Source organism: Amblyraja radiata, chromosome 14 (assembly GCF_010909765.2).
Source record: "Amblyraja radiata isolate CabotCenter1 chromosome 14, sAmbRad1.1.pri, whole genome shotgun sequence".
NCBI classification, from domain to species: Eukaryota; Metazoa; Chordata; class Chondrichthyes; order Rajiformes; family Rajidae; genus Amblyraja; species Amblyraja radiata.
The window spans coordinates 44,464,616-44,492,030 of NC_045969.1; the positions used below are offsets into that span (position 1 = coordinate 44,464,616).

The 27,415-nt window shown below is 41.1% G+C and overlaps 1 protein-coding gene across 12 annotated transcripts in view; it reads right to left on the reverse strand.

Moving 5' to 3' along the window:
• Positions 1-27,415, reverse strand: part of dmd (dystrophin) — a 1,663,772-nt gene that overhangs the window by 839,932 nt on the left and 796,425 nt on the right. For 9 of the 12 annotated variants that reach the window (XM_033033201.1, XM_033033203.1, XM_033033200.1 and 6 more), the window contains 6 exons: positions 26,664-26,834; positions 19,873-19,983; positions 18,214-18,363; positions 12,274-12,387; positions 8,120-8,257; positions 1,408-1,560 (listed from right to left, as the gene is read on the reverse strand). In XM_033033201.1, coding sequence (XP_032889092.1) covers positions 1,408-1,560; positions 8,120-8,257; positions 12,274-12,387; positions 18,214-18,363; positions 19,873-19,983; positions 26,664-26,834 — 837 coding nt within the window. The remainder of the gene's footprint in view (positions 1-1,407; positions 1,561-8,119; positions 8,258-12,273; positions 12,388-18,213; positions 18,364-19,872; positions 19,984-26,663; positions 26,835-27,415) is intronic. The other 3 variants (XM_033033195.1, XM_033033205.1, XM_033033204.1) reach the window with 3 other exon arrangements.

A 27,415-nucleotide genomic window follows, 5' to 3' on the forward strand; every position in this document is an offset into this window, starting at 1 on the left:
GATTCTTGATTAGTACAGGTGTAAGGGTGTATGAAGGCAGGAGGCTGGCGTTAGGAGGGAGAGATAGATTAGCCATGATTGAATAGCCCAATTCTACTACTATCACTTATGACCTTATGACTTATGATAAATGCCTGTTGCTGTGCTGTACAACTCAATGACTGACCTACTCACAAGCATCTGGTGTCAGTGTTGCACGATTGGCCCAAACCCATGTTTTAAAACCAATTTAACTGGTCTAGTTTATTTTGTGAAGTGGTGCCTACCACTTTTACCTGATTAAGTTAGGAGTGGGAATACCCGAGCTGAAAGTACCATCTGTGATGTTTAATCACGAACTGCCAGGCAATATGTAATTGTCTGTAATTGTCTGCCACAAAGGACATTGCCTTCTTTATTTCAAAATTATTAATCCAGATAGTGTCTATTTTTGTTTTAAATAAATAAGGGACTTTTATCATAGAAATTCTAAATCTGAAATAATTCCTTTCCATTTAATGAAGAATTGAAAAGCATCCAATTGCTGGGATATTCCATGTCATTTCCCTTTTCGCAATTGATTGTGATACTTTACAAATGTTCGCCTTGAGTTATTAAGATAGGCTGTTTACGTTAAACTTGTCAATTTAAATGACATAGAAAGTAAAGAAGCCAAAACAAACTATGGATCATAAAAAAGCTGATTCTGCGATATGTAAACAAATCCACAGGGATGTGGCAATGATAGCAGTGAACGTGCTCTGAGCAAACAAGTGGCAGTAAGTATACAGTGGTAAGAACAGACTTGTACCCACACAACAAAAGAGTTGCATCAGCAACCTTTTCCTGAACTCTTCCTTACCCAAGGAAAATGATGACTTTTTATTAATAGGTGATCAATTAAAAAACTTACATCAACCAGCTATCAGAAAAGAAAAGTAAAACCGAACAGATCTTTGCACTCTGAGTGAAGATCAAAAGATTTTTTTTTCAATGTAAAGTAGAATTCATTGCAACCTAGGCATCTATAAACACTCTTTAAGCACCTGTTGGAAATGTCATTAAAGCCAATAAACAGTTGATGAAAGCTTCTTCAAAGTAGGAATACCTACTTGACTTCAGTTGACTTTCCAATTCAAAAATCTATATCCCACGGCATTGGTGTTAACATACATATTTAAGCAATTCAGAAATAACAGTCTTTAAAATTGCAAGCAAAAACACAATTTTAAATATTAAAAATGACCTTGTGCATTCGGACTACACTGGCTGCTATCAAAATCACAGCAGAAAAGTAGTTTACCTTCCATCACATTTCACTGCATATTAGCAATACTTCTTCCATATCCCCATTTAATTTTTTTATTGGTTTTCCTAAAATTTGGGAGAGAAAATAAATGCAAACACCTGTTTCTAAAAGAATGTTACCTTCATCTTCTGGACATCTTTGGGTTCTGGCAGATTGGCTAACCTTTTCTCAATGTCATCCAACCACTGCAACAGGTTGTCAGCCTGCTTCTTGTACTGATACCATTGAGGAGTAATCTCCAGAGCCTTTTTCCTTCTTAGAGATTTCAAATCCTGCGTAAAAAGGCCAATGATCATTACTTGATAGTCAGCAACACAAACGCCCAAGGTTCAGATTTATTCTAATTCACACACATGCTAATGACATTTTGTTTGGTTCTTCCAAGCCCTGTTCTAAAGGGTTTGTTATAGATTACTCATTTTCAAGGAGTGCAAACAGGGTAACATATCAAACTGGTGACCTTTCACCAGAAAACGTTGTTGTCTTCCACTTATGTGGTGACTGTTTGCATATTGACTCCTTGGGAATTAACTTTGGGGCTCCATGAAATGGGGTTCCGATCATTGCCAGCATTCTGTTGCACAGAATGAAGTGCAGAAAAAATAGAAAGATTACTCTGGGTGCGGCAAAGGCAAGCAGTCCAAAAACCGATTGGCATTCTGGACTTCAAGGTTAGGGAGATAACGGGGTAAGCAGATAACGGGGTAGGCAAATAATTCATGGTAGATGGAGAAGGTGGCAGGAGAAGTGTTTGTTGGTCAGGTGAAATAAACAGCTTGCAAGGAGTGCATGAGCTGAAGAGATCATTACCAGCAATGCCATTGAGGCCATTCCTTGAGATTCTCACCTTAATATTGCTGCCAGATTTACAAAGGCTCAAGAAGTACAAATGAGATGAATTAAAATGAGAACAGCTGCTGAATATCACAGGTGACCTCATTCAAATATTTAAATGACTGAATGGCCATCTGTCCCTCATCCCACTTCTGCCGAAATTGGTTCAAAATGCAGTGAATGATTTTGTCTCAGATTTTAACTCTGATGCAGGGCTCTCACCCCCACCTGTAACCCTCTTTGGAAGTTATTATTCAGCCGCTCCATTTCTCTCTTTAAAGTTACATGCCAGATTTTTTTTCTCACATTTCAGCATCCACAGTTATTCCTGTTGCTTCCAAGATAATTTTCCTTGTGAAACATTTGAAGAACATGCTTCAATCTACTCTGGGATTTAAAAAAAACAAAACACATATTTATAATTTTCATTTTCTCCCTTGCAACTTTGCCAGGACACACTTCTGTGGAAACGAAGGGTTAAGCTAACTGTGTTTTCAGTCGTGTTACAGGGATATCCAAGTGACTTTATCACTAACTTCTCCTTGCCACGATAAGGAATCTGCTTTGAAACATAATCAGTGCTTCACTGTAACTGTGAACCAGGCTCTGTCACCTTGTTATAGAGAATCCACAGCTCTGAATTGGAAAACAAGTGTTCCATATCAGAGCACTGCGCCACTTCTTGGCAAGTTTAAAGGTGATGAATTTGTGTTGCAAGCATTAAATCCTGTGCTGATTGCATTTGCCGATAATTCCTTTTAATGTTAATTCATTTTAAAAGTGCACTCGAATAGCTGAATCACAAAGAATCAATGCCCATCTTCTGAATGGGCAGTTTGATCATCGATAATGAAGCAATGAAAATTGTGTGTCTTTCAAAAGACTTCAGATCAGAAGTGAGTCACTTTTTAACTGTAAAATGATTGACTATTACTCAGGAATGTTAGTAGACTCTTTAGCATTCATTGCTGTGCCTTAATGAGAGACAATGATCTAAAGAGGTTTCATGAAGTGCCTGCTGTGCTCCAAATAGCAGACATGCACAATCTTCCCATCATTTCCTGCAAATTTGTAAGTTAATTGCATATCTGTATTTCCCTTAAAGCAACACATTGTCAATAAACGACCAGGCATCTGCAAAACTGTATTGTACATTGATTTAAGCAGAACTACATGAGCATGGCTATTATGAGTGCAACTTGGAAGGAACAGATGGGAAAGTTGTGAGCAGTGAACCTGCAATTTTTTGGTGTAAGTGTTGCCAGAAAGTGAGGTCCCAATTGATGGCACAGTCGGGAAAATTATTCATTTGCTCCTTACACTGAGGACATTTGTGCATTTAATCTCCTGCAATCCAATCATAAAGCTATCTATGCAAAGGATTCAAGACAGGTTCAACAAAGTACAATTTAAAAATAAAGCACAAAAAAATCAAATTGCTGGATGAACTCAGCAGGTCAAACAGCATCTGTGGAGGGAAATGGACTGACAGCTTTTCAGGTCAGGACACTTCTTCAGACTGAGTAAAGGGCCTGACCAGAAATATCAATGTTCATTTTGCTCAAGCTACTAGCATCTGCAGTTCTTTGTGACTTTAAACTTTTAACCTCCTTGCTTTGCCATGAATATCAAAGCTCTCACAATGACAAAAGAGTGTTGGTGAGTTTGGGGGATAGTTGAAAACCTGAGTGTTTCCACTGGCGCTTATGGGTGAACATGTTTATTATATATTTTCAGGTTTATTATTTGCGAGTTTTGTAGTTGTTCACTGCCATATGTGGCTTCAAAAAGGGTTTTTGATTACTCCTTGGGCAATGAAACAATGCTTAGCACGAGTAACAGCATTATTATTGCAGATGATGAGTTGAAATGGTGATAGCATTGTGAGAGCATTCCTTCTATTCCTTGAGATATAGGTTACGGTGGCAGGAAGGAAACAACTAATTTGTTACAGATAACAATCAGCATGGGAGCACCTCAAGGCTGTGTGCTCAGCCCCCTGCTGTACTCACTCTATACTCATGACTGCGTAGCCGGTCATAGTGCGAACACCATCATCAAGTTCGCTGACGACACTACTGTTGTGGGACGTATCACTGATGGGGATGAGTCAGAGTATAGAAGAGAGATCGACTGACTGACCAAATGGTGCCAGCACAATAACCTGACCCTCAACATCAGCAAAACCAAGGAACTGATTGTGGACTTTGGAAGGGGTAGGATGCGGACCCATAGTCCCGTTTATATCAACAGGTCGATGGTTGAAAGGGTCAAGAGCTTCAAATTCCTGGGCGTGCACATCTCTGAAGATCTCTCCTAGTCCAAGAACACTGATGCAATTATACAGAAAGCACATCAGCGCCTCTACTTCCTGAGAAGATTACGGAGAATCGGTATGTCAAGGAGGACTCACTCTAACTTCTACAGGTGCACAGTAAAGAGCATGCTGACCAGTTGCATCGTGGCTTGGTTCGGCAACTTGAGTGCCCAGGAGCAGAAAAGACTACAAAAAGTAGTAAACATTGCCTAGTCCATCATCGGCTCTAACCTCCCTACCATCGAGGGGATCTGTCGCAGTCGCTGCCTCAAAAAGGCTGGCAGCATCATGAAGGACCCACACCATCCTGGCCACAAACTCATCTCCCCGCTACCTTCAGGTAGAAGGTACAAAAGCCTGAAGACTGCAACGTCCAAGTTCAGGAATAGCTGCTTCCCCACAGCCACCAGGCTATTAAACTCAACTCATACAAAACTCTGAACATTAATAGCCCATTATCTGTTTATTTGCACTTTATCTGTTTATTTTTTCATGTGTGTATATACTTATATAATGGTATATGGACACACTGATCTGTTCTGTATTCATGCCTACCATATTCTGTTGTGCTGAAGCAAAGCAAGAATTCCATTGTCCTATCTGGGACACATGACAATAAACTGTTGAATCTTGAATCTTGAATCTAATATCTGACCACGTAGAAAAAAGGGACTGCATTGACTCTTCCTCATTCGGAACTAGATGAGAAAGTGATGGGTGGCTATAGAAGTGTATTTTCTGCTAATCAATGATTGGATCATTCTTGGATAATCGACTCTGCAGTGCTTTTTCAAATCCACATCCTGAATGACATTTGGAAACCCTATGAAAAAACAACTGAAGTTACTGAAAGTGTTTCCTAAAGATAGACACAAATTGGATCATCTGTGCAGCATTTCTGGATGGAAGGATGAGCATCTGCAGTTCCTTCCTACACATTAAGTGTTCCCTTGTTCTGAAAAATCTGGCAGCGAAATGGAGTAGAAGCAGCAAAATTGCAACAAGTCTCCACACTTCCCCGCCAACAGATCCTCGTTATTTCCTCCCTTTTATCATTTCCCTTTCTCTCACATTTCAGGATGTCGCTCTCCACAACTGCCTCTCACTCACCTTCCAGAACTGTTTCCCTATCCCCTCTTAATCTGACCTTCTCTCTTCCCTCTGCTTGCTCAGGCTAAGGATGATCCTGAAGGGTTCCTGCCTGCTGTGGCTCACATTTCCATCAACATTTATCTATTGCCAACACCACTGCCTCAGTACAAGCTGTCAATTTGAAGGTATTGTAAAAGAGAAATAGAATAATCGTAATTTGAACGAGATTCTGCTCTTCAATCTGTTGCACAGTAATAACCCGTGGAAATCATTCGGCCGCCCTTAACTTTCCAGGAATTTGAAGACCAATTCAAGGGTAAGACCAATGGTCTTAGTTTAGAGATGCAGCATTTATCTGACCATCGATCACCCGTTCACACTACTTCCATGTTATGCCACTTTCTCATCAAATAGGAACAATGTATAGAGGCCAATTAACGTTAGAATGTGGGAGGAAACTGGAACACCTGGAGGAACCCCGCCTGGTCAGGATCAAACCTGGATCCCTGGTGCTACGAGGCAGCAGCACTACCATCTATGCCACTGTGCCACCCTAAAATAGAATGTCTTTGCCTGGTTTCAAATCGGATACCTTTTACGTGTTAGGTGAACATGATAACCACTATACTACAGAATTCTGAGCACAGGATTGCTATTATTAAACCTCTGCCACTTTCGTGTCCGTGAATGAGCTCTAGGGGCTAGTGGAATCAAGGGATATGGGGAGAAGGCAGGCACAGGTTATTGATTGGGGACGATCAGCCATGATCACAATGAATGGCGTTGCTGGCTCGAAGGTCCGAATGGCCTCCTCCTACACCTATTTTCTATGTTTCTATGTTAATGGTATCTGATGACTCAAGTATCATCCTTCAAATCTGATGGACGGCACTGTGGCGCAGCGGTAGAGTTGCTGCCTCACAGCGCCAGGGATCCAGGGTCAATCGTGACCTTTGACCCTGTGTGTGTGAAGTTTGCACATTCTTTCTGTGACCACGTGTGTTTTCTCTGGGTACTCTGGCTTACTCCCACATTCCAAATACATGCAGGTTGGCAGCTTAATAGGCTTCTCTAAATTGTCCCTAAGGTGTAGGGTAGAAGTAGTGGGCTAAAGTGAACTAAACTGTTGTGGAATAAATGTTATTTGAACTCATGCTGTGATTTAGGTCTTTGATATTTGGTTCACAGTAAATTAGATTGCAACAAATAAAATAGAACTCCCGTCTGAGCATCCAGGCCGTAGCATTAGCAGGCAGGCCCTAATGACCAGGTTTTTTGAATAACATTCCATTTGCATGTGGATCCTGACAGTGGAACATAAATGTAGCCATCACTCATCATTGCTCAGCAGTGAATGCTAAACAAGCATTAGTCCAAGAAAAGCAAACTGGACAATTGTACCAATGTGCTCCTTGCTAGTCTGGAGAGAAGGGAAGGTAACTGTTTAATTTAGCGATACAGCGCGGAACTAGGCCCTACGCCGATCAGCTACTCCCTGTTACACTAACACACACTACACACACTAGGGACAATTTACAATTTTTTTAATCAAAGCCAATTAACCTGCAAACCTGTACATCTTTGGAATGTAGGAGGAAACCAAAGCACCCGGGGAAAACCCAAGAGGTTACGGGGAAAATGTACAAACACCGCACAAACAGCACCCATAGTCAGGGTCGAACCCGGGTCTCGGGCGCTGTAACGCTGCCACTGCGCCACCAACTGCATGTCATGAACTGTGATGAGTGTTTTCGGTGTCATCCGTACTCTTTACATCCATGCGTATTCTTCGGGAAATAGTATGTCTATCAACTCTCCCATTTAATCATAGTCTCTGAACCACTGCAGAGTGGATTATCCAAGAATGATCCACTCATTGATTAGCACATAATAAACTTCCAGTGCAACCCGACATCGGCAGCCACCCATCACTTCTTCTTCTAGGTCCGAAGGCGGGAAGTGACAGTGCAGTCTATGTGGTCAGATGATGGCTCTCGCAAACGAGCTGTTTCCTTCCTGCCACCAGAACCCATGTATCAAGGGACAGAAGGGGCGCAGGAGTGCACGATCACATTGCTATCAGCAAAATTTTCAAATACTCAAGTACATTTCTGATTTTGCCATTACCTTTCCTTCCATTATTTGTCAATGCAAGCCTTTACACTGACAATACGAGCTATGCTTTGTCAGCCAAGCAATAGCATCATAGTACTATTGGGGACCAGAGTATAATGAGCTTGGCACTTGGATTGCAAACGATACATACTGATTCATGAACTGAGACTTCAAACTTGATGTTCAATTTCATTTTCAGGACCTTTGGGCCAAATTGCAATTTTGATAAAGAAGCACACAATATCCAACTTGATTATCTTCAGCTTGCAGTAAATAATTCATCTGTAAAGATCACCTGCAGATATTTACCTTACCCAACAACATCTGTAGTTCTGGAATGAGCATTCCTAAAGAGTCATCAAAGTGATGCAGAATTTAAGCACACCAATATGTGAAAATAAAATCTCTAGGTCTTTCCTTCAATTCCAAGTGACTCTGCAGATGGTGTTGTTTTAGGTAATGTTTGATCATACCTTGAGAATATTAAATTTAGCCTGCAGCATCTGCTGTTTCTTTCTAATTTCTTCCCGCTTTCTCTCGTCTGTGACACCCTGTTGCAAAGTGTCTGCCTTTCTCGTCAGTTCATTCATCCTCGTCTCGTCGTCTTCACACTGCAGTATAAATAAAGAATTGCTCAGAGCAGATAAGTCACATTGCGGGAAGAACACCACATAGATCCTTTGCACTGCTAACTCTCAGTGGTATTGTTAGCAGACACATTACTGTGAAGTACTTTGCAGAATGCTCTTGAGCAGAGTGCCAAAGGACCAATACAACTTGCAATTATCCCACTAACGATGGTCTCAATCGGTACTGACCTACGACATAAAATTTATATTGTGTTAGAAACAAATAAGATTTGCACAAGTAAATGGTCAGTGAAGGGAATGAAAACTAGTCTGGGAATTAACCATCACCACTGTGGACATCATACACATTTCTGCTGAATTATTTCACAAATGGGTGTTATTCATAGTCATAACAATTGTTGTTCAGACATCCATTGTGATAAATGCATCAATATTGAACTGATGTTAAAATGTTAAAAGGAGAATTTGTGTGTCAGTGAGTTGGAACCAAGTTCTTCCCGCTGTACATATTGGATGGAGCACAGAATCATGGTGGATAGTTTCCTCTCCTGGCAGTCAGTGAGTCCCAAGCAAATTGAGTTTGTCAAACTGAAAGTTGTAAATGGGTGGAAGGAACTCATAGCACAAATATTCCATGGGTTTTAGTCTGAAAGACGATACATTGCAAAGTAATACAAAAGAATCCAATTTCTCTGCCACAGATGGCAGAGGAGGCCAATTCACTGGATGTTTTCAAGAGAGAGTTAGATATAGCTCTTAGCGCTAATGGAATCAAGGGATATGGGGGAAGAAGCAGGAGCGGGATACTGATTTAGGATGATCTCACTGTGACTTAACCAGACTTAAAACTTTTCCCCGTCAGAAAAATAGAACGCTGAGCCCTGAAGGGAAACTTATCAGCGGCAACCTCAGCAGAATGGATTGTATCTTGTAAATGCAACCTTTTCTTCACTTACACTATCAGCAAATATATTCCACCCTTGCTTCATAAATAAAAAGTTCAATTTCAATCTGCTGATGAAGACATATTTGGTTCTGCATTAGAGTTTTCAATTTTTAAACTACGTGAGAGAACAATTACTGAATATATTACTTTCTCAGGGAAATGCAAAAATTGCAGGGTTAAATTAAACAGTGCTTTGCTCTGTGCTGGTTGAATAAGCGCAGTAATTGAACTAAACTGCATTGTTAATGGAATATTTGTCATTTTTATGCAAGTTTACAATTACCCCAAAGGTCTTGGTCCTTATTATATTCTGCAAAAGGTGCAGTTGAACAGCTTCCACTTAGATGTGACAAAATAGTTATTTACCACAGTTTGACCTTTTCCTTTTGCGCAGCTTATCAAATATTGCTGGAGTTTGCTTAATAATTGCTTAACTTTATACTTGCTCATGATTTGTGTGCTGTACTTTTATAGGAAGCATGTGCTGATCATAATGCTTTAATCGTCCATGGATTTTTTCAACATTCTCTCTAATGTCCCATTTCCTTTGTCCTTGAGTGTTTTTCCAACTCTAATTAAGTACTTCTTTTTCTTTTGGCTTCTTCATTGGCGGAGCCATCAATATTAAGGCGTTTAGACAATTGTGGCTGTACCACCACTCAATTATATCTCTGCTAATCGGCATCATTATACCTTTTAACAACTGTAGTTTCATGTCACTTAATATGCCTGTTTAAAATGTTTCATTGATCTCGCCTTCATAGAAGTTTTTTCTATATTTTTGGGCGGGGGGGGGGGGGGAGGGGGAAGGGAAACAGATCCACACATCTTGTTACCTTAATTTGGATTTTTTTTCTTCTGAAATTACACAAAATGATCTGACTAATTTTAAAGTAATTTCCCATAGGCTCAGCTTCCATCTGCAGGAGATCTTTGTTTCATCATAATATAATTCTTCTATTGAACATCAATCCTATCAACCCAATCTTCTATACTCCAAGGCTAGTCTGCCCAGTATGTCCTTCTAACTTAAACCCTCTGGTATAATTCTGGCATCTGTAAAATGAATTGTTTTCTCCCCATTTACCTGGAAACATTTTATGTCAGGTGAAGATTCTGGAGATATGTTGAACTGTTGAGATTTGTCCAATCTGAAGATTTAGCTCAAAGTAAAATGTAAACATTTTAGTTTGTGTTTCGTTTGGTGGTGGAATTTTAATTTACATTTAACATTTTATAAACTACTTTTGATAACTCCATGACGTAAGCTTTCTCTCTAAATATGACTGTCAAGTAATTGTTAATTAAATAAAACTGAAAACAACATAATTTGCAGAAATCATGGAAATGTGGATTTGAAGGAGCTGAAGCTGTTGAGTTCAGATTTGTGAATTAGAGATGACATTTCAATTACAGGAGGCAACATTTTTCTTCAAGGTATATTTTCTTCAAGAACAAAAACTGTTTGGATAATTAATAAAAACTCCTCTCAAGTGCTCCAACAGGTATTGTAACTTGTCATTAGGGACTGGCTTGTTGAAACTATTGAGGTTACCTTGTTCACTAAAAAATTACAGTGTTCCCACATTGCAAACACATATTGATGGCTTATGCTGATTGATGACATATAAATTACTTTTGTAAAGTTAACATCAGTGACATTGAAAAATTATTTTACACACAATCTTACATTTGGCAATGTTCTAAGTCATAATTTCCCCGGTGGTTAAAGTTTCATATTTTGTTCTCCTGAACAAGTGTCGCAGAACACAGTGTCATTCAATCGAGAACTGGTGAAGTCATACTTTAAACAAATATCATCCTCTCACACTGGAGTGGTTTGGTCACAGTTTTTGATTTGTTGATGATAGCATTCTCGTAGAGGCAGTTTTTTTATTTGAGAAAAACAAAAATAGAGAACCTCCCTCTCCCATATCAAAATGGCAATCAGGTAGGTTCAAATATGAAATATTTTGGGCATTCCGCTGTGCAATGCACTAATGGCAATGAGGCGGTAAATCTGATACATTTGGACAATTTTGCTGCTTTAAGAAAAAGATTACAGCTGTTCAGATAAACGATGTCAACCTCAGGAATTTGTTGTTCTATGTTCCATCAAATTATAAAGCAAAATGTTGACATTTTCATGATGCGATTTTAAAATAGCTGATAGCGCAATTCAGCTTTGCTGTGAAATTATATGGAGTTTCAGTCGAGTGATGTTGACAAATGGAGATTAGTAATATTTGTGACATCAGCATGAATATTTTACCAAGTCAGGATGTTTTTTTGTGCATATTTTTGTGTTAAGACAAACAGAAATATTTAAAACTTCATACAAACACTCCCATATTTCAGTGCAATTATACCACTTGCGGCTGCTTTGAATCTGCAATTCCAAGCTTCTAAATCATTGAACAATAAATACCACGAGTCAATTGGGAGAAATGGTTAGTGCAATCGGAACTTTGTAGCCCTAAAATTCCTCATAATTGGCCAGGGATAATCCACCAATAACTAGCCTCAGAATATCATTAGTCTGCCAGCCTTTATTTCTCAGTCTCGGGATGAAAACCCCTTGATTTTATTCATCTTTGGTCTTTTGCATAACACCTGTTGAAAGGTCAATCATTAACTTGCCACCTGGCACATTGCAGGACTTTATGCTATAAATGTGCAGTTTATTGGACTGTTTTCCCTGGGACGTTGGAGGTGGAGGGGAGACCTGATAGAAATATATAAAATGATGAGAGGCATAGATATGGCAGTCAGAACCGTTTGTTTCCCCAGGGTGGAAAAATCAATGACTAGAGGGCAGAGGTTTAAGGAGAGACAGGGAAAGTTTAAAGGAGATGTGTGGGGCAAGTTTTTTTTTTAATGCAGAGGGTGGTGGATGTCAAGAACATGCTGCCAGGGGTGGTTGTAGAGACAGATATGATATCGGCATCTGAGAAGCTTGAGGCACATGGAAATGTGGGAAATAGAGGGATATTGGCAGAGGGGGTTAATTTAGCTTGGCATCATGTTCGGCTTGGACATTGTAGGCTGAAGGATCTGCTCCTGTGCTGTAATGTCATTCTACGTAACTAACCGTATCTTTCTCAAAGTCCCCTTCTTTCAGGTTTTCCCCTTGTTGTATTCCCTCTTCCAGTGTATCCAGCATGTGTTGGATTTTTGTATCAAACTGTTCCAATTCCTTTGACATCTGGGGAACAAGATAAGACAATAATTAGTTCCTGTCTGTATATTATCGGGCTCCAGTTAGTCCCTTTCAAAGTTAAAATTACAGATACATGTACAAAGGCTTTATTTAACATGTATAGAAAGCTTCAATCACATAATGCTGAAACAATCCAAACCATACAATCCTTACTCACTCGTATAAAAAAATAAAATAAAACTGCAGATGCTGGAAACTTTAAATAAATATAGAAATATTGAAGGTGCACAACAAGTCAGACAGCTTATGTGGAGAGAGTAACAGTTTATGTTGTAAAGATCATCAACCTGAAACAATAACTAATTTTCTAATAGTATCATTGAAATTAGAGGACAGAAAGCCCCTTTCCACCCCTCCAATCCAAACTGACCACGATACATATTCAGCCTTATTTTACTTGCTGCCATAGGGCTATTATTCAACTATATATTTTTCTTTCTCCACAGATGCCATCCAACCTGCTGAATTTCACCACCATTCCTGGTTTTATCCAAGATTTGTGTCTAAATTTCTGAACTGAGTACATTCAGCTCAGGAAATTCACCTGTCACTTCAAAGTTCCAGCATCCAGTTTTGTTACAAATCACACCAATTGAGTAGCTCCTGCTTGGATGAGCGATGAGGGCTCACAACATCCAAGACAAACATGCCCTCTTTGTGCACTGCCTTCAGTTATAGAAATAATTGATTCCACAAATGGCAGAAAACTCAGAACAAGCCAGGCAAATGAAATTGAGACACAAGAGACTGCAGCTTCTGGAATCTTTAGCCAAAAGCAAACTGCTGGAGCACTGGAGCATTTAATTCACCTATCACTTGCCATTTCTTGCCCCACCATTTAATCTCACCTTTCTCCACCAGTCTGAAGAAAGGTCCTGACCCGAAATGTTGGGTGTTCAGTCCGGACATGCTGAGTTCCGCCAGCAGATTGCTTTATGAGCAGGCAGATAGGACTATTTTGCACTAACAGAAGGTTTGACTCTTGGAAGTACAGAATGATATAACTGCTCATTTGGTGATCTTCACTCCTCTAATGAGTTAAGGAGAGTGCCTGGTGTGATTGTGTTTTGGGGACTGGCATTGAAAGTGCACAAATCAAAATGCCGTTCTTGAACTTCGAGCTGAATCTCATGTACGGGCATTGATCAATTCTAAATGCAAACATGTCAGCATTCTAATATAGTTAAGATGAGTAAAGCTGCAAATAACAACAATAATGGATCCCACCAGTGCAGGTGATTAGGTAATTATACTATCAATAAAACTTTGTGACCACTGAGAATGGAATGGAATACTTCATGGTCACATGTGACAAAGCACAGTGAAATTCTTTGCTTGCATACCCATGCAAATAGTGGCCACCTACAGCCCTGACAAAGTTACAAAGTACGCCGGCTCCTCTTTTGTTCTTCCCCACCCCCCTCCCTCACGGTGCTTCCCCCCACGCCGGGTCCTCCATTGTTCTTACCTCCCCGCCCCCTCTTCCTCTCGTAATTAGCTGATGCAGACTTTGCACACATAATTTACACAAACACACAATTATCCTCCATGTAATAAAGTTTCTGAAGAATTTTTTTTTTTTTTAAAGATGCAGTTACAATCGTGTCTGTTTTATTTGTTCTCAATAACATTAATTTGCTTTAATCTCACTGTTTGCGACCCGTGTACCTTGCTCCACATTCACCTTGGCTGATCTTAGGCTTCCTTTTGTCATATTTTATATTTCTTCATATTTAGCCATTAAACCTTTCGTTTTTTATAATGTGCCTGAAAAGAGGTGAATCAAGCCTCAAGGTCACTATGCCCGCCAACATTGAACCTGATCAAACGTACAACATTCTTAAGGGGTTGGACAGGCTAGATGCAGGAAGATTGTTCCCGATGTTGGGGAAGTCCAGGACAAGGGGTCACAGCTTAAGGATAGAGGGGAAATCCTTTAGGACCGAGATGAGAAAAACATTTTTCACACAGAGAGTGGTGAATCTGTGGAATTCTCTGCCACAGAATGTAGTTGACGCCAGTTCGTTGGCTATATTTAAGAGGGAGTTAGATGTGGCCCTTGTGGCTAGGGGGATCAGGGGGTATGGAGAGAAGGCAGGTACGGGATACTAAGTTGGATGATCAGCCATGATCATATTGAATGGCGGTGCAGGCTCGAAGGGCCAAATGGCCTACTCCTGCACCTATTTTCTATGTTTCTATGTTTCTATATTTTCTCATAGCAAAGGGGGAGAGCATTCAGCCCAATGAATCTATGCTGGCTGTCAGTACAATCCCATTAGTCTCACTGCCCCCTTTATGTCCCTGTAACCTCTACCCATGCACATCCATTTACTCCACTTTAATTCCCTTGCCACCCACCTATGCCAGTGATAATTAACAGCAGCCAATCTACACATTATGCGATGTGGAAGAACCACGAGAAATCCACAAAGTCATAGATAACGTTCATATTTCATGGGGACAGCACTGGATGTAAGTAATGACTTCAGTAACAGGAGCAGTCTGTTGCAAATAAATAGACGGGTCTATCAAATTTGGCAGCAAAGAGATATTCAACCTTGCGATGCACTACCAATTACAGACAAACACAACCAAGAGACTCAGACGAAGAAATTCAGAATCTTTACAGCCTGTTTAATGATAATTTAAATGGAGCCAACATTGTGTGGAGGGTGCCCCTAATAGCCATTAAACATTTCTTTAGTTATAATGTGCCTGAAAAGAGATGAATCAAGCCTCAAGGCCACTATGCCTGCCAACATTGAACCTGATCTCCCGGTTGCTAAACACTTTAATTCCCCTTCCCACACTGACCTTTCCGTCCGATATCTCCTACATTGTCAGAGTGAGGCTAAACGTAAATTGGAGGAACTGCATCTCATATTTTGCTTGGGTAGCTTACAGCCCAGTGATATGATATTGATTTCTCTAACTTCAAGTAACACTGGCATACATGGACAAAGACTCTGGCAGACACTTCTACGCAGATTGAGTACCTCCCTGTATTAGTATGTAGGGCTCTCCTGATGACCTGAGATATAACAGTAGAAACTTGTGCAATCTCAACTATATCCCTTCTATTTCTGCTTCTCCCGTAAAATGTAATTACGTGGTGCACATAACCATGAACTCCAAGTCAGTCAAGGGACATGCAGGCTGTTGAAAGCAAGAGCACATCCGCCACAATCTTATTAAACGCTGAAGCTAACTTGAGGAGTAGATTTTCCTGTTTCTAATTCCTGTTTCTAATTTTGTGCTAAAGATCTTTCACAATCCAATTTCTTCCTCTATCCACCATAGTACCGATTCCCAGTTGAGGATCAACTTATTTCAAGGCAGATCCTTCCTCTACACACGCTCTCAATACTCCAATCTACCTGGGAGTTGACCATCTTCCCCATCACCCTCGCTCTTCCAGATAGACACAAAATGCTGGAGTAACTCAGCGGGACAGGCAGCATTTCTGGATAGAAGGAATGGGTGATGTTTCGGGTTGAGATCCTTCTTCTGACTAAGAGTCAGGGGAGAGGGAGACAAGGGTTACTTGCAAGGGTTACTTGCTTTTTATTGCTTTCCTGCTCTCTCCATCCCTCCCCCTTCCCAGTTCTTCAACCAGTCTGACTATCCCCGATTACATTTGATCTCTGTTTGCTTTGTTGTCACCGTCTCCGAGCTAACAATGATCTATTCTTCATTTTCCTTGATTGATCTACATCTCTTTTGATGTCTCATCTTTACACCTTACTCTTCCTTACCTCTGTGTCTGCCTCTCCATTGACTTTCAGTCTAAAGAAGAGTCTCGCCCCGAAACGTTACCCATTCCTTCTATCCAGAGATGTTGCCTGTCCCGCTGAGTTACTCTAGTATTTTATGTCTATCTTCGGTGTAAACAAGCATCTACATTTCCATCCTACACACCCGTCTCTTCCACCTAGCCTGATAAACATGCCCATTTTTTACTTCCCATCTTCAGTCTGAAACAGTACATCCCGAATTGTTGCTGCCCAGTTGCCCACCCAGACACAGAACACATTAAAACTAGAAAACACTTGATGCTCTGTGTGATTCTAACTAACTCAGACAAAATCTGAACTTGGCTGCACTCGTTGACAATAGAGATCGCATAACACAAACCTTGGATATGGCTTTGGGCCTGGGTTTTATCCAGCACTAGAGTCAGAGATTGCATGCAGGAATATCATGACAGTATTTTCTTTAGTGAAAAACCACCCAGTGGTTTTTTGCAAAACCTTCCGTGAATATTATATTTTATTCAACAGTTTTGACACAGCAGATCAGCAGCAGAAAAAGTGGCGATGCAAACTAACACAACCACACACCCCACAGGCAATGCAATGATACATAGCACTGTATGAGTGACAATTCAAAGGTTAAATTCAGGCCGCCAACTAAATATCACTGGTTAATAAATTGGCCATGACTGACTGAAGAAAAAATGCAACAAAGGCATATCATGAACGCACGACAAAGCCAGAGGCAAGAGATTTAGCACATGCACACACATCTCATCAGGGATAGCACTAAGTCAATAACTAGAAAGTTGGGCCAACTGTGACCAACTTCCACTATCTTCATTAATTTGCACTACTGGAAACACTAGTTGAGATTTGAATTCATGATTTTTGGCAGATTTTTGATTTGTCCTCACCCACTTTCATGGCATGAACAAATATATATAAGCAGTAAAATCACATCAATTATATAAGGGAAAGGACAATTATCAAAAGGGAATAAATCATCATGAATGAATTATTCAAACTTGTGACCGAGGATCTTACATTGAACACAGAATCCTGGTCGTGGATACAACTGGGAATATCAAGAGTTGCAAATTTGAAGAACCTCACTTCAATTAAGCCAGAGATTTGCTGTTATTTATTTTATAAAAATCAAATGAACATTTTTAGTAACATTGCATTTAGTACAGTAGATCCTTCCAAATGTTTGTGTGATTCTACTTGTAAAACGCAACTACAGTTGAATGATAAAAATAAATATTTTGGCACAGAGATTATGGATTCTCATAATCACAATATAACATTCTTATGGATTGCGACTGAGTGGAGCAGTGAATGACTGTGGTTCAGAGGTTAAATGTTTTGGCCTGGCTGACCACATTTACAACACTAATCGGCAAAATGAGCTGCGACAGCAGTTCCCATGGGTGGCAAAACACTGCACTTCTGACTTTAAATATTCATTAAAAAAACAAGTCTCTTCCATCTATTATAAACTGTATCTTTCATTCCAAAATGCCACAGTATTCTCAAATAAATCACCTGTAATAGTGAGCTGATACTTCTCTATCCAAGAGGGATCACTGCTGTTATGAAAAGGGGAAAAGCTTTGATGAGCCATGGGCCATTTTCAATATAATACCTTAAAGGAAAAAAAGAGGCTAAATGACAGGATAATTTTGTTTCCCAACCCAAATGAAAAATTGTCAGATGAAATTGGACAGATAACTTTTCAACATAATGATGAATCTTTTAAAGGACTTCAGCAAAGATGTATTCCCCATGTTAAGCCTAAGTAAATCAATAAAGGGAGAGGCCGTATCTCACTAATCTTTAGCAAAGAGACAATGACAACTGCTTCTAAATGTTCCCAGCATAACCATTTGTCAATCATTCAGAACTGAGTCAAGGTTTTTCAAAATAGCAGACCAGAAGGTATCCAGGTGACCAATTGAAACATTAACCAAATGAATGGACCCTTCACTACCATTTGTAATATGTCATATTTCAAAATCTTAGGTCTATCCCTGTGAACAGTCATAGTTATAACCTGATGACTTCTTGCCAGCGATGGCCCAGGAAGAGAGGGATGCAGAGAGGAACCAAAGGTTGAAGTTGAAGGAGTGATTGATAAAGTGGTCGGTCGGTGGGCTTCTTTCACTCCCTTACTCGGTGTTTGCTGTCCTTCCAGAAGCTTAAGCTTCACCAAAGGAAGCAAGCAAGACAGTGCAGAATAAGAGATGGGAGGACACTACTTAGACAAGTCATGCAGAAAATGCTATGAATACACAAACACAGAAGGATGAAGATATCCAGAGTAAACAGTTATACTGATGTGCAAGTAAAATGAACTTTAAGATCTTCATATCTAAATAAATAATGAAAACTGGAGGTTTGACATTCTGGATTAAGTCTGCACTAAATGCGAGGTCTCATGGTGAAAGTCCGTCAGTGCAACTAGCTATAATGAGAAAATTTTACTTCAGTACCCTCAAGGGATCATCCCCTCAATTGATTTGGCAGTAAAATCATAATCACAAGGTCAAAGGACACGTTTAACAATTTTGCTTAAATAACTGTGCAAATGTTCTCCATTAGTTTCTCCAATGCAATCTGAATAAAGCTCATCCGAGCTATTTACATGATATTGTAGATTGTGATATATTATTTTAATGGAATGCACTCAATCTATTCCTTTAAATACATTATCCAATAAAGGAACAAGTATACAATCATAACTCATGACACATCATATTAACAGTGCACAAACAGGTTATATGTTCCAACAAATACATGCCACAAAGCCCTGTGATACTTTTATTTGCTTAATTTCATCAATAGATTACTCAATTTCTTCTTCTTTATATATTGATTATGATTTCCTGAATAGGCATCAACATTGATTATCTGAACTACCCTTTAATTTCGCAAATCCACTTTCTGGCTTCTTCTTAAGATCTCTGTAGGAACTATTACCTCCAAAAACATGTGGGTTTGCAGGTTAATTGGCTTCAGTAAAATTGTAAATTGTCCCTAGTGTGTTGTGTGTGCTAGTGTTACGGAGATCGCTGGATGGCGCAGACTCGGTGGGCCGAAGGGCCAGTTTCCACGCTGTATCTTTAAACTAAACTTAAACAAGCTAAACTGCAGCAGATGGAATCCTGAGCTAAATGAAAAGTGCTAGTCTAACTTAGTGGGTCAGGAAGCATCTGTGGAAGGAATGGATAGGTTTTGGCTTCACAGATGCTGCCTGGGCCGCTGAGGTATTCCAGTACTTTGTGTTTTGCTCAAAATATATTTCAGCCCAAATTCTCTCCATTAGGCCCATGTTAAAAATTAAGTTACTTCAAAAACATTTTACTACTGCTTGATCATGATTGACCCAATTACTTTTCAAATCGTTCAAGCAGAATTCCACCAAAGCCCAAAAAACCCATTTTGTTCATCTGTGCACCTGTCGCAGTGGTTGCCCGGAGTGTGGGGATCAGAATGTTAAGCTAATGTGTCAGAAAGCATAGTGCTGCTCACAACCATCTAACAAAATAACAGATGCTCTTCAAACTTCTGTACTTAGGAGCTAATGACATCCATCAATCCAAAGTCTAGTGTACTGCAGATCCAGTGAGTAGCAGAGCCATCGTTCCTTCCACTCAACAGATGTTGCACTTTGCTTTAACCAACCATTCTACCAGCTGCTAATCCATCATACCTGCTGTTGCACTTTTTCTTGCACAGCGAGAAAACTCTTCTGGTTTTTCAGCTCCTCAAGATCCATTGCAAATGTCACTGGGATGCCAGTTACACTCTCCTGAATTGGCTGCTGCAAGGCAAGCGTGTGAGGAAAAGGAAATATAACTAAGAATTAATATAGGATGAATCAGAAACCCACATGTAAAGACTATTATACATTTATTGATTTTATTCCTCAATAAACCCTCTGCATTCGGTTCTCTCATTAAAGTACACAATAGATTTTCCTAATTACCATGTGTATGCTTTAGCAAATTAAACAAAATCGATGTTAAAATGCTTTGACAGTCGCAATAAAATAAACGTAGGTACCTGTGTAACTGAATTTTGTGTTCAGTTTTAGCTGATAAGACAACCTAGAGCTTTAATTACATAGTATATTTCAAAACAGCTATTGACGATAGTTGTGAATTATTTGGCTAAATCCAAACATAAGTTAAGACAGAGCTACTGCTTTACAGCACCAGTGACCTGGGTTCGATCCTGACTACGAGTGCTTGTCTGCATGGAGTTTGTCCGTTCTCCCCATGACCTGCGAGGGTTTTCTCCGTGATCTTTGGTTTCCTCCCACATTCCAAAAACGTACAGGTTTGCAGGTTAATTGATTGGTATAAATGTAAAATTGTCACGAGTGTGTGTAGGGTAGTGTTAAGGGTAGTGTGCAGGGATTGCTGGTCGGTGCGGACTCGCTGGGCCGAAGGCCCTGTTTCCGCGCTGTATCTCTAAACTACATTAAACAATAAAATACAAATATTTCAGGCAAAAAAGCAAAGATCATGAGTGGCAGGGCAGAGCAGTAGAAATGTTAGAGGACAAGTTCTCCTGTTCCTGGAATAACAAATTAAAATCCCACAACAGTAGCTGGGAACATAAATTCAATTAATCAAAGCAACCCACAATAAAAATAGCAGGATCTATTATAGTGACCATGAAACAAGCAGATTGTTGTAAAATCCCATCTGCTTCACTAATGCCCTTTAAGATACAACATCTGTCATCATTACCCATTTTGGCCCATCTTCTGACTTTAGACCACTGCAACATGGCTCAAACTGGTTCAAGGGTTATTCTGGGTATATTTAAAACAAATAGACACCTCCCTTGTTAACCCACCGGGGAAACCTGGAAGCTTGGTCTCGCTGTCTCTCCCTCCCATTGATCGTGACTGCCCTGCTTGTAATTCTGAATCATACGGTAGGAACAGCATAAAAAAGCAGGTCAATCCAACTGGTCTTCCCAGGAGATATTTGCACTGCTTGAGTCTAGTGCCACCTATGCTAAACTGGACAACTATACAGCCTGGAAAATGCAAAAGCATCTCGGTAGGATCACTTTACTCCGAGTGTGTTCTAAACCTTGTGATGCTACTGCATGCATCCTCGTCATATTTCACTGGTGGAAACTTCTGACACCCTTACTGAGAACCAACATCACGTGATGATAACTGAATAACAATCTATGATTTTAAATATAATCTCAGCAGTTAAAATCATGTTACATTTTATATGGCACTTCCTCACAACATAGGAGGAGGCTGGTCAGCCTATGGAGCCAGGATGGTTAACTAAGTATTGCGTTTAAACCCTAGCTTAGCCTTTCCAAGGACTCAAAATGATAGTGAAACAAACTCAGCTAATTGGTTCTGAATAAGATATTTGACCCTTACTCTCTTGGTTCTGAATAAGATAGTCAAGCCCTACTGTAGAACCAGTGCTACACTTCAAGTTTGGGTCCAAATGTGGTAACAGCAATTGACTGTCGATTTTGGATCCTGCCAGTTATTTTGTTCCTATTAGGTCAAGGGTCATTATTCCTGCGTAATTATGTCTCTGCCAAAGTTGAATTCTAATTTCCTGATATTTCAGAGCGTTAATGAGGGGGCTAAATATTTATTCATTTAAATTTTGGGGAATCTGGGAAATCGCTGGCAATGCTGATATTTGGTGACCATTCCTCATTGCACTTGAAGTCACCTTCATGAATCACTGCAGCCCTTCTTGTCAAGGCACTCGCATAGCACTGTTGGGATTGGAGTACCAAATTTAGATGTGGTGAAAGTGAAGGAACACATCATCCAGATTTATTTCCACGCAGGATGCTATGCAACCCAAGGGGAACCTGACAGTGGTGGGGTCCTTGCCTTTCCTAATGACAATGATTGTATTTTCTAAGAAACGCCTTGGAGCATAAATCGAATGCGTTTTGCAACTGATAAATACTGCAGCCATATTATGCCAGTGGCGGAGGGAACTTAGGTTTACAGTGCTGAATGGAAAGCCAAGCCAATACTCCTTTATTGAAGGTGTCCACCATCAGAGAAGGCACAAAAGGGTTTTTATTGGACATTCGGCTAGAATGTGAAGATCTCTTGAACGGAATTTTCTTTAGATGCCTCCTTTATCAAATGGTGCAGTTAAAACAGGCTATTTGATCATTCAGCTCATGATGTTTACATGGTATTGTTGCGGACAGACGATGAATAATTGATTCCTGGAACAAAGTCGTTTATTTTACACAAAGCATAAAGTACTGGAGAAACAGTGCGTCAGGCAACATCTGTGGAGGGAAATGGACAGATGACATTTAGGGAGAGGACCCTTCAGATTTTTTGATTTAATGGGATTATTATACAAGAGATTAGATGCGACTGAAATGCAAGTCTCTCTTTTATTCCTATCTCCCATTTGCTAATCTTCTTTCCAATTTATGTCGGACTGGATTGATTCATGCTGGTTTCCTCAATACTCAAAAAATTTCCAATGTATTTCACATTCAGGCAAATGCTATTTAAATAGAGTGGGGATTCACAGATACTTAAAAAAATCAGTCTCTAATCATTTCAATCAAGGTGCCAACTCCGAAATTCACACACTGATTTCTTGAGAAACAAGGTGAAGTTTTATTCTGTGCTTTGATTCTTACATACATCGTGAAAATCTGGGAGACAAAAGAGACCGTTTAGGAATGATGATCCTTGTAGTAAAGGGGGCCTAGCTGCATAATATTGCAATAGCTGTGTGAAGTTAATCACAATATGCATCTCTGATGGTCGGTGGGGGCGCTGCAATCCGGCGGCCTGTCCGTTTTTTTCTACTTTTTTTGTTTTTTTTAGTATGTTTTACAGTATATTTTTAATGTTTCTTTGTGTGTTTTGTGTGGGGGGTGGTGTGGGGGTGTAAGGGGGAAACCGCTTCGGTCGTCTCCTCCACGGAGAGGCGACTTTTTCCAGGTCGCCTCCCCCGTGGCCTAAAAACAAGGATCGGCGCGGCCTTTCCCGGAGACGCGCCCGAGGCTTCAGCGGCGGGCGCAGTGCGGACTTCGGTGTGGAGCGGGTGAGCCCTCCGTTTCGCTGGCCCGCGGCAGCCGGCAGCCTGAAGCCGCGGTCTGCAGAGCTCCAGCTAGCGCGGCGTCTGCAGCCCGGGATCCCTCGTGGGGGACCCGGGGGGAAGAAGAAGCTCCGAATGCCGGCCCGCGGCTAACTTCTACCGCGGGCCCGGCGTGAACTTACCATCACCCCTGGAGGGGAGCTTCGACTGCCGGCCCTGCAGTCTGCGGTGCTTCTGGCTGTGGCGCGAATTTTAAATCTTCGACCGCCGGCCTGCAGCCTACACCAGCCTGAAGCCGCGGTCTCCGGTGGGGAAGAGCCGATCCTGGACTTACCTTGACTTTTACCTTGTCCTTTATCATCTGGACGCCCGCAGCGACGGCTGCGGAGGGTTGAGGTCCCGACCACGGGGGAAAATGGAGGAGGACTGGCCAATTTCTGTGCCTTCCACCACAGTGATGAATGCTGTGGTGGATGTTTGTGTTAAATTTTTATTGTGTTTGTGTGTTCTTTATCATTGTACCGCTGCTGACAAATTCATTTCACTTGCACTTTATGTGCAATGTGATGAATAAAACGGATTGATTGATTGATTGATTGATTGATTGATTGATTGATTGATTGATTGATTGATTGATTGATTGATAGATAGATAGATAGATAGATAGATAGATAGATAAGAACAATTGCATTTCAGCTCCTCAGCCAGAATTGGAGATGCATGTCCAACTAAAGTAGGATAAGAATCAGGCAATGTTGTTTATGAATCTTCAGAATTTTGTGAACTGATTCACTGAAATTATCATATATTATTAGCATGGCTCTGAACAGCTCCTCATCCCAGCCATGCATGGGGTAATATGCCCATTGTCATAGATTCATCCACCATTTTCATGCATGGATTAGAAGTATTAATGCAACATTTTTCATCATGCTTGAGTAAATGCGACACGTAAAGGTTTGTTCTTATCGATCCAGGATGGATGAACATAATTCAGTAGCAAGGATTGTCAGGGAGTTGGCCCATGAGGTAGGATTGGACAGAATGGGTCTAGATTATTTCTCGTTTATAACAGCAAAGTGATCTCTCTTTGAAACACTTGCAACATGACAAGTGCAGAGACTGAGAGAAGGTTTTCCCTGAGATGTTATAATGAGATGGAGGGAGGAGCGGGAATAGTTTTCAATAAATACTCTGGAGAGAAGGAATGGGTGATGTTTCGGGTCGAGACCCTTCCTCAGATAAAAGATTTCCTTTCATGAAGGTTCATGATGACCATTAAATATAGAAACATAGAAAATGAGTGCAGGAGTAGGCCATTCGGCCCTTCGAGCCTGCACCGCCATTCAATATGATCATGGCTGATCATCCAACTCAGTATCCTGTACCTGCCTTCTCTCCATACCCCCTGATCCCTTTAGTCACAAGGGCCACATCTAACTCCCTCTTAAATATAGCCAATGAACTGGCCTCAACTACATTCTGTGGCAGAGAATTCCAGAGATTCACCACTCTCTGTGTGAAAAATGTTTTCCTCATCTCGGTCCTAAAAGATTTCCCCCTTATCCTTAAACTGTTACCCCTTGTTCTGGACTTCCCCAACATCGGGAACAATCTTCCTGCATCTAGCCTGTCCAACCCCTTAAGAATTTTATGTGTGGAGAAGTATCAATAACTATATGGAGGAGGAGCCATCTTGGGGAACCAGCAGCCGTCCGTTTAATTCACTCTTTTTTGTAGTTCTAGTGAGTCCTGTGTTTTGTTTGTGGGAGAAATAGACTTTTTAATGTGGGGAGAAGGGGTTAACTAGGTCCCTTCCTGGTCGGTGAGGCAGTTTTTTCTCCGGGCTGCCCCGTCGACCCGTCCTCGTGGCCTACCAGCGGGCGTGGAGCGCCGTTTCCTGGCAGGGACCGCCCAGCACCTCGGCTTCGGTGGCGGCACAGCGTTGGGGCGCTATCGCGGAGCGGAGCGGGCGATGCCTTGCCTGGGTCGCCGCTCCGGATCGATGCGCTGGAGCTCCGGTGAGCTGTGACCGCCGAGTTCAACACCTCCGGGCTGCGGGTCTGCGGAGCGGAGCGGGCGGCGCCGACTTCAACATCGGGAGCCTGGGAGCTCCAAACCGGCGCGGCCTTGTCGGCTTCGGAAGCCGCGGTCTCCGGTAAGGAAGTGGCCGTTCCAGGTGGCCCAGCCGCTGAGAGGACTCTCCCGACGCCGGGGCAACAGCACCCGGCGAGGACGGCCAGGAACATCGGGCCTCCGTAGAGGCAATAGCGGAGGCCTCTGGGGATGGGGACTGGACATTGTGCCTTCCCCCACAGTGGTAACCATTGTGGGGGGATGATTTTTGTGTGTAAGTGATTATTTTAGTTTGTGTCCAAGATGGCTGTTGGAAGGGAGCGTGTACGCTGGCGCGGTTTAGCTGCCGCTGCTCTCTCTTCACATTGTGTTTTTGATTTTTTTGTCTTTGGATTGAATTCTGTCTTTAATTTGTGTATTGGTGATGTTTTTATTATTTATTTTACTCCAATTATATGTTTTTTACTCTTGTTAAATTCTGTAAGGTGTCCTTGAGACTTTTGAAAGGCGCCCATAAATAAAATGTATTATTATTATTATTATTATTATTATTATTATTATTATTATTATTATTATTATTATTATTATTATTATTATATTTTTAAACTGCACAGATGCCATGACGGGATTCAAACTTGTGTTCCTGGCCCAGACTTTTTATACAATAACTTGAACACTACATCACTGTTCTTCCATTCATCAGCTTGCCTGCACCAGCTTCTACCAGTTTGATGGTCTCATTGCTTCTGGATACCATGGAGATGCCTGCCGAATCATTAATGTGGGCATGCCAGGCATATCACATGCGAGAGACCCACAGAATAAGTTCAGATTCTATTACTGAAAACTCTGGGTAACAGTCCAACACAATCATTTGCAGGTAAATTTGTCATGTTTTCCTGAAACTGGAGCATTCTCGGGTTATTAAGGATATTTTAGCTTAGTTTAGTTTAGAGGTACCATGCGGAACGAGGCCCATCCACACAGACCAACGATCCCTGCACATTAACACTACCCTACACACACTAGGGACAATTTAACATTTGCACCAAGCCAATTAGCCTACAAACCTGTGCGTCTTTGGAGTGTGGGAGGAAACCAAAGTGCTTGGAGAAAACCCACGAAGGTCACAGGGAGAACGTACAAACTCCGCACAGAAAGCACTCATAGTCAGGATCGAACCCTGGCCTCTGGCACTGTAAGGCAGTAGGTCTACCGCCACGCCAAACAAATATTCGTTTTGACAAGATCTCCTTGATACTCACAAAAATCCAGCAATCAAATTCCAGACTCCAACCATCCAATCTGAAAATGCATTTTTATCCAATGATTTAGCAGATATGCTTACCTTGCCAGTTTGGATTCTGTGCACAATGGTGTCAAACCTCTGATTAAGTTCTGACAGCTTGGGTTCCACCACCTCCCTGCAGTGATCTCCACGGTTTGTCATCAGCTCCAAGGCCTGGTCACGCACAGCATCCACCTTCAGTCTCATGTCATTGAGTTCGGTCTTCAGACGCTGCAGTTCATGAACAGAGAGCTTGAAGTTAGCAACAAGGATTTACAGAGATAGTGCTGAACTTAAGAGTGAAGAGAGGGCAAAATGGAAGTGAAGGAAGAGAAGGATCCTGTTCATAAGTGATAGGAGCAGAATTAAGCCATTCGGCCCATCGTCTACTCCGCCATTCAGTCTTGTTGTACTTCCCCTTTTCCAAACCTGACACCATTCACATAATAATCTGCCTTCCCGTTCTTGCCAGCAAAGTGGATAACCTCACATTTATCCACATTATATTGCATCTTTCATGCATCTTCCCATTCAACCAACCTGTCCAAGTCACCCTGCATCCTCATAGCATCCTCCTCACAGTTCACACTGCCACCCAGCTTTGTATCATATGCAAAATTGCTAATATTACTTTTAATCCCTTCATCTAAATTATTAATGTATATTGCAAATAGCTGCGGTCCCAGCACTGAGCCTTGCTGCACCCTACTAGTCACTGCCTGCCATTCTGAAAGGGACCCATTAATCCCTACTCTTTGTTTCTTGTCTGCCAACCACTTCTCTATCCATGTCAATACTCTCCCCACCAATAC